Below are 10,000 nucleotides of genomic sequence, written 5' to 3'. Positions count from 1 at the left end.
CGCTATGGAATCTGAAAGTTCTAGGTCCGGGAGCTGTTCGCTATTTTGTCACTTGTCACGGTTGTGCACTCATCGCTGTAGCATAAAATAATGAGGCCGGACTGGAGCGGAAAACTAAAATTTTCTTTCTCAAAGCACAACCACCCGCACCGGCAAGGAGAAACGCACGTTCTCTGACTACGTGACTGGACGAGTGTAGTACTAGTACATGACACGTCCGTGTGTTGACTAGTTTTCTGAGTCTTGTTGTAGCGAGCTAGCCCAGCACGGCAGTGCGGGACTAGTTCCGTGTGTGATGAGTCTAGTTTGTTGACTGCACTACACGTCTACAGCTAGCATGCACGCAGCGCATTGCTAGATCCGTAGAGCTGTAGTATAGAGGCATGCTGACGGAAAAAGTCCAACTCGGAAACGGCTAAAATACGGTATAACCTCGAGGTTTACCGAGCTGAAAATCATAGGGTACGTAGTGTTTGTAACACTGAATCGAATGTTCTTGGTCCGGAGAAGCTGCGACAAACGGTTCCCCAATCGAACGCGCTCCGAATATGGCCGTTTTGTACACAACTAGATGGTGTGGCTACCTGGCTGCACGCTGTGACGTCATCACCTGGATCTGGGTGAGGCGCGCTCAAATTCGCACATGTTCGATTGGGCGTATCTGACGAACCATAGGCCGCAGCCTCCTCGGACAAAGACCATTCGACTCAACGCCCCGAACTCTACGGACTGTGAAATTTAAAATTTTCACCGGACTTCCCCTTTAACAGGTATGTATACTTCAAATAGAAAGTATACGAACCCTGAAACCAACAAAGGTGGCAGATACAACAATACACCTTCAAGCAGCCGAGCCTGTTGGCAACAGACCCAACACAATCAGGCATAAGTGTACCCACCAACCGGACTAGCTGGCACACACACACACACACACACACACACACACACACACACACACACACACACACACACACACACACACACACACATACACATACACACAAACACACACACACACACACGAATGACTACTCACACTGCTGGTAGACTCGTGTACAGTACCATCACTGGGCAGGTTAGCAGTGACTGAGCTCTGCTTCTCCGTGTTGATAGACTGCACGTCATGCAACACATAAACACAGACACACAGACACACACACGTGCATGTGTCGTATCCATGCTATTGACACGTGGCCTTTTAAGTCTCCACATGACAAGATTGCCTCATTTATGTGTCTAATTATTCCCGTAGCTATGCAGAAGACGTTACTTCAGTAACGTCTGGCGCTAGCCAGGGTCCACACAGCTTTAATTTGGTGTTTGTTTGTTTGTGTCACGCCTGGCGCTATCCCGTATCTGTCCCGTACTGTACCGTACCAGCAAAGACAGCTGGCCACAATATTTTTGTTTGTTTGTGCCATCGACATGCCTGGCGCTATCCCGTACCTGTCCCGTACCATCAAGAGTAAGGTACCATCAAGAGAATGAGTATATACCGTATATTCTCTATTATAAGCACAGGTCTCCATTACTAGCACAGTCTCTAATACTAGCACACTGTGAGCACCTTTCGAAACATTATAAGCACAGTCTCTATTATTAGCACGGTCCTGGTGGAAATCAATGCGGCATGCATAATATCTAGCATGTATTTCTTCTTGCTTTGTATGGATGTATTGGTTGAAAAAATATAAGCGCAGTCTCCAATATAAGCGCGGTCTCCAATATAAGCACGGGGTAGAGGGGTGTTGAAAAAATATAAGCACGGCGCTTATAATAGAGAATATACGGTATGCGAAGTATATCGGGGGAATGCATTCAGTGCAGTAACATTTTGTGTGGATTTGTGTGCGAAGCCGAGATCCCACTAGCAGGCTGGCTGGGCCGCCTGTCGACCAGCCCGGGAATCGCATGTAGGCCGATAGCATAATAATTATAACGTGTATACAGTCATGTAGATGTATAGCAGGGAGTCATATTATGTAAACGACTCCCTGCTGTATGGGGAGATTTTCTGGAAAGAAATACGAAGTAGGGAGACGAGTAAATGCAATCAGAATGGATGTTAGTTGCCGTCAGTATAATAGTAAGAAGAAGAAGAACGCCCGTGATCGGCAGAGTCAGCGCCGGTCCCAGGAAACGTCAGGACAGACATCCCGTCGACTCCAGAACGCCCGTGATTGGCAGAGTCAGCGCCGGTCCCATAGCTATGCAGAAGACGTTACTTCAGTATCTCAGTGAAACGTTTCGCAATGATGTAGCTAATCAAAGGAAAAAGCATTTCCATCAGTTCTAACAACATGCACGATGAGCTAGGCAACAAAGCATAGCGCAGGGCCCTGAGCTTCCAAGCTCTCTCGTTTATCTTTCTCCCATAAACGGTTTCATGACTGCCTTTATTTTATGTCTTCACACAAAGTCTGGCGCCTACCTTATTTGGTACACCTTGTTATTTCCTTAGCTGGCTTCCGCTCTTCGTGATACAGTTTATACACATTATTGCTAAGGTTTGGTACACTGCGGCATGCGGGTGTACCATGGTTCATTGTGTTCGTACGATCAGCCTCCTGCCCATAGTTAGATATTATGGCAATCGCCTTTCTGCCTCTCTCTCTCTCTCTCTCTCTCTCTCTCTCTCTCTCTCTCTCTCTCTCTCTCTCTCTCTCTCTCTCTCTCTCTCTCTCTCTCTCTCTCTCTCTCTCTCTCTCTCTCTCTCTCTCTCTCTCTCTCTCTCTCTCTGGCCTTCCGCCTTCAGGCGGAAGCTTCGGCTTTCGTCTCTCTTGCCTTGTGCTCTCTCCGATCATATCGTCTCTTGAACAAAGTTACCTTCTTGGAAGATGTGAGTAAACCTGAACGCTGGTGTGAGTGTACGTGTCGGTATAATTATGCCTGAGTGTGTGTGTGAGAGTATGTCAAGGTATATGTGCGTGCGTGCGTAAGGGAAATTATGTTGGTGGACTCTCTCCAAGTGTCCACCACTGCACGGCCTTGTAATGTGAAAGTTTAGTAAGTTAGTTCATGTCATTCCGCGGCTCCGGGGCCTAACTCCGGGTTGCCGGACTACGGCATTTGGCGCAGTGAACAGGATCCGATACTGTTGTGTGATACTATTGTGTGATACTATTGTGTGCTGTGTGTGTGTTGTCCTCAGTACTGTAGGGTCCCGTTACACCCTGACGGTGCAACTCGAGTCGGGGCACCCGAAAATGGCCCCCGCAAGACAACGGGCGGCAAGGAACGCCGCCGCCCCGCACCACGACGGTAATGGCAGACGGGCCCTTGACAAATTCCGCAAATTCAAGACCCAACGAAACGCGGCCAAGTCACCAAGGTTTCGGGGCGGTTCGGGACACCACCGCCCGAGCCAAGCTACGTAAGCATACCTCGCCGTCCCGCCAGAGACGCAACTGGGCGCGGGTGCTGAAACTCAGGCAGAAGAAGAGACTGGAGACACATTGAATGTAGAAGACACCGATCTCAGTGACACGGAAATTATGAAAGCTAAGGAACTCATCTCCAAATACCGCTCCGTGTTTGTCATGAGTAGTAAAGAGTTAGGCAGGACCACGGTACTGGAACACCGAATAGAGACTAAGCAAGCTGCTCCAATCCGCCAGCCGGTGCGCCGTCTACCACATGCAAAACGAGGGGAGGCAAGGGAACTAGTTGAGAAAATGATAGACCAGGGGGTAGTTGAACCCTCCACCAGCACCTGGGCTTCACCCATTGTGTTAGTCACTAAGAAAGATGGGAGTATTCGCTTTTGTGTGGATTGCCGCCGTTTAAATAGTGTGACTGTTAAAGATCCGTATCCTCTTCCAAGAATTGACGACACTTTGGATTCCTTGGGAGGGGCTGCGTACTTTTCAACTTCGGAGCTGTGTTCTGGTTATCACCAGATGCCTATGGCCCCAAGGGATAAGGAGAAGACCGCCTTTGCGACCCCAGATGGTCATTTTGAGTTTAACGTACTATCGTTCGGGGTTTGTAATGGCCCCAGTTCTTTCCAGCAAATGATGTCCGTGGTTTTAAGTGGTCTTCAATGGCAGATTTGCTTAATTTACATTGATGATATCATTGTGTTTGGAAGCAAGTTTGAGGAGCATTTGCTCAGGCTGCAGTTGGTTTTTGACCGCCTCTTGAAAGCAGATCTGAGGTTAAAACCCAGTAAATGTTTCTTGTTTCGCGCAAGTGTAGAGTTCTTGGGACACATTGCTACCCGGGAGGGAGTAAACTTGAGAAAGTAAGGAACTGGCCTACCCCCGAAGCCATAGGGGAAGTGCGTGGTTTCTTGGGATTCTGTGGTTACTATAGGTGTTTTGCGCAAGATTTTGCCACCATTGCTCGCCCTTTGTCTGTACAAAGCCTGACAAAAACAGGACAGGTGTTTTCGTGGACTCCTGACTGTGAAACCGCTTTCCTGAATCTGAAGACGGTGCTGACGACCGCCCCAGTATTAGCTTACCCCAGGTTTGGACAAGATGCATCACCGTTTCTGGTAGACCTAGATGCTAGTGGACTGGGGTTAGGAGCAGTGCTGTCTCAGATTCAGGAAGGCCTGGAATGGCCGATAGCTTATGCTAGTCGACTTCTGGCCGATACAGAAACACGGTATGCCTCCACCAAAAAGGTATTGTTGGGCTTGGTGTGGGCTGCGCGGCATTTCCGTTGCTACCTGCTTGGAAGAAAATTTGCTATGCGCACAGATCACCGTTCTCTGGAACATTTGGCTAACTTTAAAAATCCACCGGCGATTGTGGCTCGCTGGCTGGAATTTTTGCCTGAATTTGAGTTCACCATTATGTACAGGGCGGGCCGATCTCACGCTAACGCAGATGCCCTGTCACGCCTCCCTGACTCTTTGCAGCAGGTGGCGTGGTTTGGCTTCTGGTGCCAGCTATTCCAACGGGTACAACCGCCAAGTTTGGCACGGACCATACCTAGTCGAAGAGAAGCTCTCAGCCGTCCCCTACCGCATCAAGCTGCCAGAGCCCACGGCACGTCGTCTGATAGTGCACGTCAACCGACTGAAAGTTTGCCATCATCGACCGAATTGGCTACAGGAGGTCCACGAGCAGGATGAGTCGGAACCACCGCAGCCCATGGCGTCCACCCTGACTCCTACCTCCTACCTACCTCCTACCTGACTCCTACCTGACTCCTACCTACCAGCCAGATGTCACTGATACTGATGGTGTTAGCGGCCGTCGTGATTACCTTCAGGAACAGACACGATAATTTACTTTTTTATTTTAAATACGAACTCTGATAATACATACACTTCATTAGTACGTACTCTGATAAGACAAACTCTTGCTTAGTACGGACATTGCCTTCAACACGGGTGTATTGATCTGTACTCAAGTACAGTGAAACCTGTCAAAGACGACCGCTCATGGGACTTTCAAAACGTGGTCTCTCTTACCAGGTGATCTCCTTATCCAGGGTCATTTGACTGGAAATAGCATCCCTTGGTCCTGGTTGCAGTGGTCTTCTAGGACAGGTGGTCACCTTATCCGAGTGGTCGCCTTGACAGGCTTTACTGTATGTTGGATAGCAAGTGCACTTTCCTAGAACCCATGGCTGTAGGATAGCAAGTGCACTTTCCTAGTACCCATGGCTGTACAACTCTTCAGAGCCCCACAGTACACAGTCATGCACAGCAGTATTCAAACCTACAGTGCTGCTGCCCAGTGTAACCAACAGTGCATACTGTACAACATGTCATTTTAGGTCTAGTAAAATTTCGGTGTCAGGGACCTGCCAGGTTTCAGGTGTAATGTAGAATTAGGTGACCAGCATACCCTTCACATACAGTGCATACTCTAGTGCCTTTTAGGTGTAATCTAAATTTAGGTGCAGGGTTTTTCTACCAAAATTACTGAAATTAAAGTTACACCGAAATAAACGTGTTATACAGTAACCCCCCAGAGTGTGCAACGCCTGATCCAGCTCTGCGTAGGGTCTTGGTCGAGCGTAGTCGGATCTTCTCATGTTATGCGTACACTCCACACCAGCGCAAGGCCGGTCTTAGGCAGGGCACCATTGTTTTCGATCCGAGAGCACACGCGACTCCCCGGGTTCCCCTCAGATGTGTGCGGTATTATGGCGCAAAGATCCGATTATGCTCGACCAAGACCCTATCCAGAGCTGGATCAGGTGTTGCACACTCTGGGGGGGGGGGGGGGGGGGGGGGTTATGTACACTTGGTGAAACTCTCCACCTGGCTAGTGACCAGGGCATGTTTGCCTGTTGCCTTTGATTACCTGGACCAAGATCACAGCGTGTTTTGGGGCTGTTCTACTCAGGGCTGAAATCCCAGCCTGACAGTGGTATTCAATAGCCGAGCACAGTGCATGGAGGAACAGATAATTAGGGAAAGTCCCCGACTTACGCTAACATGTTCCATCAGCTGACCCAATCCTTCGTACAGCTATGCAGACCGGAATACAAACACACGCATAGACAGAAGCAGATGACCACACACGCACACACGCAAGCACACACACACACACACGCAAACTATTGGTTACCTTGTGGCCTAAAACAAATTGGAAAAAAAAGATTGCCTGGAGAACCCGGGTATCGATCCCGGTACCTCTCGCATGCTAAGCGAGCGCTCTACCATGTGAGCTAGTCCCCCTGCTTGGTAAACCAGTGGCATATTAGCAGTTCAGATATGAGGCACCAGGATATTTTCAGTGAGCTCAAGAGTATTCCCGAAAATAAGTCGCACCTTTTCACACTAAACGTCCAGAGCAAAGAAGGGGGGGGGGGGGGTGCGACTTACAATTATTGAGCGTGACTTCCTACTTATGCGGATAAATTGAAACAATTTTAAGTTAGAATCGAGTGCGACCAATAATCGGGGAAATACGGTACATGAAACCCAGAGTGTGCAACTTCCGACTTTTCCTCATGGGCGTATGTCACGGCGGAATTCCGTGATTACATCATATTTGGTGCATATTTCAGGCGGGAAGTGGCGTAGTGCGTACAACTAAGCTGCAGTTGTGCAGAAAGAGACCTGCTTGAATCCTGCTTGTACGCACTACATCACTATAATGATGTAATCCCGGAATTTCACGGTGACAGCAACCCATCAGAGCTGCACACTTTGAGTTTCATGTACTCTTGGTGAGCTGTAATTATGTGCCAGACTCCATTGCAGCCATTTACACATCAGGGCACCTCAACTCACACACTCACACATGGTCTCTTTGCTGCATGCGTCATTTGAAAAATTCACCAAATTTTCCGCCTTGGCCCATCATTGGGTTTGTGTTTCATTCTGATGATGGGCCAGGCCTGAAAATTTGGTGAAATATTCAAGTGACGTATACAGCAAAGAGAGGATTTTGAGTGTTTGAATCGAGTGACCCCAGCCATTCATTTAGTCCGAAAACTCCTTGGGCGAAAAAGACCAAAAAAATTCCTGATGGATATTCCGCAGTACCGTTGCGGAGCATCCACAGCTTCAACATTGCATTAAAACAGGAGAAAAAAAGGTATTGCCTGGAGAACCCGGGTATCGATCCCGGTACCTCTCGCATGCTAAGCGAGCGCTCTACCATGTGAGCTAGTCCCCCTGCTTGGGAATCAGTTGCATATTACAACTCTATAGCACTTGCATGGAGAGCCAAGGATTTATAGGAAGAAAATTAAAAAAAAGGATCAATGATTGGCACTTAGGACGCATTTGGTTGGTACAACCTAGAACAGGATTCACCAGAACAGCGCGTTTGGTTGGGACTGCATCTGTTCTGGGTCGGCCAGAACATAATCTATTTGCTCCGGCCTCAAGGCCAGGAGCAGACCGAGAAGTTTCACTTTTCACAGTGAAACCTGGCGGGAACATCGATTTTGGTCCCAAATGATCACGTGCATACGCTTTTGGGTTGGACTCGTCATACCGCATATACCGTGCAAAATGACCATGCATGGTGACGTGTACACATTTTGAAGAATGCGCCAAGTTTGGCAAACTTTTCACAAAAACGTGCTCTATTTCTGGAGTACCGTTTGGTTGGTATGAGGCTGCTCCATGTGCACCAGCTGTTCGATCCTGTTCTAGATTGTACCAACCAAACGCACCCCTAGAGGAGCCCACGCTGGGCTGCTGGGGTGGAGGACCCTTCCCCTGCCTCCTGCCACACAAAAATCCTATGTTTTCTCCGTATTTTGGCGGTTGGCTGTTTCTTTCGGGCGGTGAGGTATTGTTTCTTTGGTTTGGGGGGGGGGGGGCTTTTTTGCGTGCCCGGGTTTCGGGCATTTCCTCTCTGCGCGGGCGCTTTCTTTCTCTTTTCACTGCCCAATAGGTCTGCATCATGACAGAACCTGATCAATGGCTGCTCCCACGACCTTTTCATGGCCGGCCTGATGAAAGTCTAACTGCATACCTGCGCGACTAGGACTCGTGTTTGAAGACCAATGGTTATAATAAGACTTGTGTTTGAAGACCAATGGTTATAGACCCCTTTTCAGGTAACAGTTTTTGCTGCGCACCACAGCAACGACATGACGCGCAAATCGTTCGGCGGGCAAAAGATTTCTTGCGAAGTGCTTTGGCTGTTGTTTTGACAGCGAAGGATGGATGGTGATAATGCTTCTTGTGCTTTTTCTAATGCGAATAGACCTTTCGATTACTCAATTCCGTTCAGGGAAAGCCGAGTTACGAAATATTTGAGTGTTTGCAGAATGTATTCTAGTAGTAGTAGTAGTATTCCTTTATTTTCCATCGGAAGCCTCAACAGTGATGAACACAACTCTTAACCCTTTATGTACTGTCAAATTGTACACAGACTGAATTTGATCTCGACTCACCTCAAATTCTATAATTATCCGGGTCATAACTTTAGTCTCCTTTTGACGATTTTTTCAATCTTGGGCTTCCTGGAAAGCTCGTCGCAAGAGGAACACATTGAGCCCACGCTTGCCACCACGAAGGTCAAAATGCTAGCGCTACAGCCCAGCGTCTTAGCTGCAACACCAATATTCCGACAGAAGTCGTCTTGCATCAGACATTTCGCTCTCCTTGCTCGTAACAACTAACTGTTACTTCAGAAAAATTTCACAAACTGCCATGAGTCCGTTTACCATTTTGAACGTGTTTCTACGTCACTACATGCCCAGAATGATGGGGAAATCCCTCATTCAAATTTGCGCGAGCGGTTATTTAGCGACATTTGCCGCGATTCGACTTTCGAGCTTCGTAACTCTGGAACCATACATCGGACAGCTGGGAGTTTTCTCTTTGACTTACATATTTTAGTTTTCGGATATAACCCGGAAATGACTGAGTTACGATCGATTGAAAATTTGAAAAGTTTCGATCCCAGGGGATCGAAAGTTGTACAGTCCGTACACAAAGGGTTAAGAGGGCCGATAACAGAATGGACTTCATAGTGATGCGGATGCACTCGAAATTCTCAAGGCGCGCGACGAAAAGTGCGCCCGAAATGAAAATATGGTGAGCGAAGGCGCGCGAGAGTGATTGCTCTCCTTTTACCAGATGGTCTGCTATCCAGCAACGCCTGCATGTATCTACAAACTGCGTACATGCACACTGCGTACACGCAGTGCTGTGGAGTACTGCATGCAGGTTACGACGTTGCTCCCTCTCTTACCGTTGACTGAAAGGAATTCCTCAGGTTGACAATGCGCGTCGCAGGATCACTCTTTAGGCCCTGCACAAACAAGTAAAGAACAAATACTGTAAGCCAACAAATATTCGGCACATTTATTTTCGGCTATTTTTGGCCGTGGCCTTTTCGGCCTAAAATTAAAAAAAATTGTTGCAGCCAGAAATTTTGCTGCACTGAAGTGTGATAGTGCATGCAGGCAGCAGCAGTACAGGCTGAAATTTTAATGCAGCCGAAATGTGTGTTTAGCCCCGGGAGGACGGAAATTAAACGCGTTGAAAATGATGCGAGCCATGTTGATTCCACTGCCCACATGCCATGATCACTTTCTACTAGGGGTGAAATGATTAGTTCGAATA

General features: G+C 48.0%; 1 protein-coding gene and 2 non-coding genes across 3 annotated transcripts in view; all 3 read right to left on the bottom strand.

Annotated features, from left to right (window-relative positions):
* Positions 1-10,000, bottom strand: part of LOC135824858 (exocyst complex component 7-like) — a 30,747-nt gene that overhangs the window by 7,723 nt on the left and 13,024 nt on the right. Inside the window, exons 18-20 of the mRNA XM_065337581.1 lie at positions 9,627-9,686; positions 6,395-6,433; positions 1,037-1,114 (exon numbers count right to left, since the gene is read on the bottom strand). Coding sequence (XP_065193653.1) covers positions 1,037-1,114; positions 6,395-6,433; positions 9,627-9,686 — 177 coding nt within the window. The remainder of the gene's footprint in view (positions 1-1,036; positions 1,115-6,394; positions 6,434-9,626; positions 9,687-10,000) is intronic.
* Trnaa-agc (transfer RNA alanine (anticodon AGC)) lies at positions 6,571-6,643 on the bottom strand. The gene has a single exon. It is a non-coding gene; the product is annotated as a tRNA-Ala (tRNA).
* Positions 7,517-7,589, bottom strand: Trnaa-agc (transfer RNA alanine (anticodon AGC)). Its single transcript has one exon. It is a non-coding gene; the product is annotated as a tRNA-Ala (tRNA).

The sequence above is a fragment of the Sycon ciliatum genome, chromosome 9 (genome assembly GCF_964019385.1).
Source record: "Sycon ciliatum chromosome 9, ocSycCili1.1, whole genome shotgun sequence".
In the NCBI taxonomy this organism is placed as follows: domain Eukaryota; kingdom Metazoa; phylum Porifera; class Calcarea; order Leucosolenida; family Sycettidae; genus Sycon; species Sycon ciliatum.
Note: the sequence above shows the minus strand (reverse complement) of the source record. Positions and strands in the feature narration are given on the sequence as shown.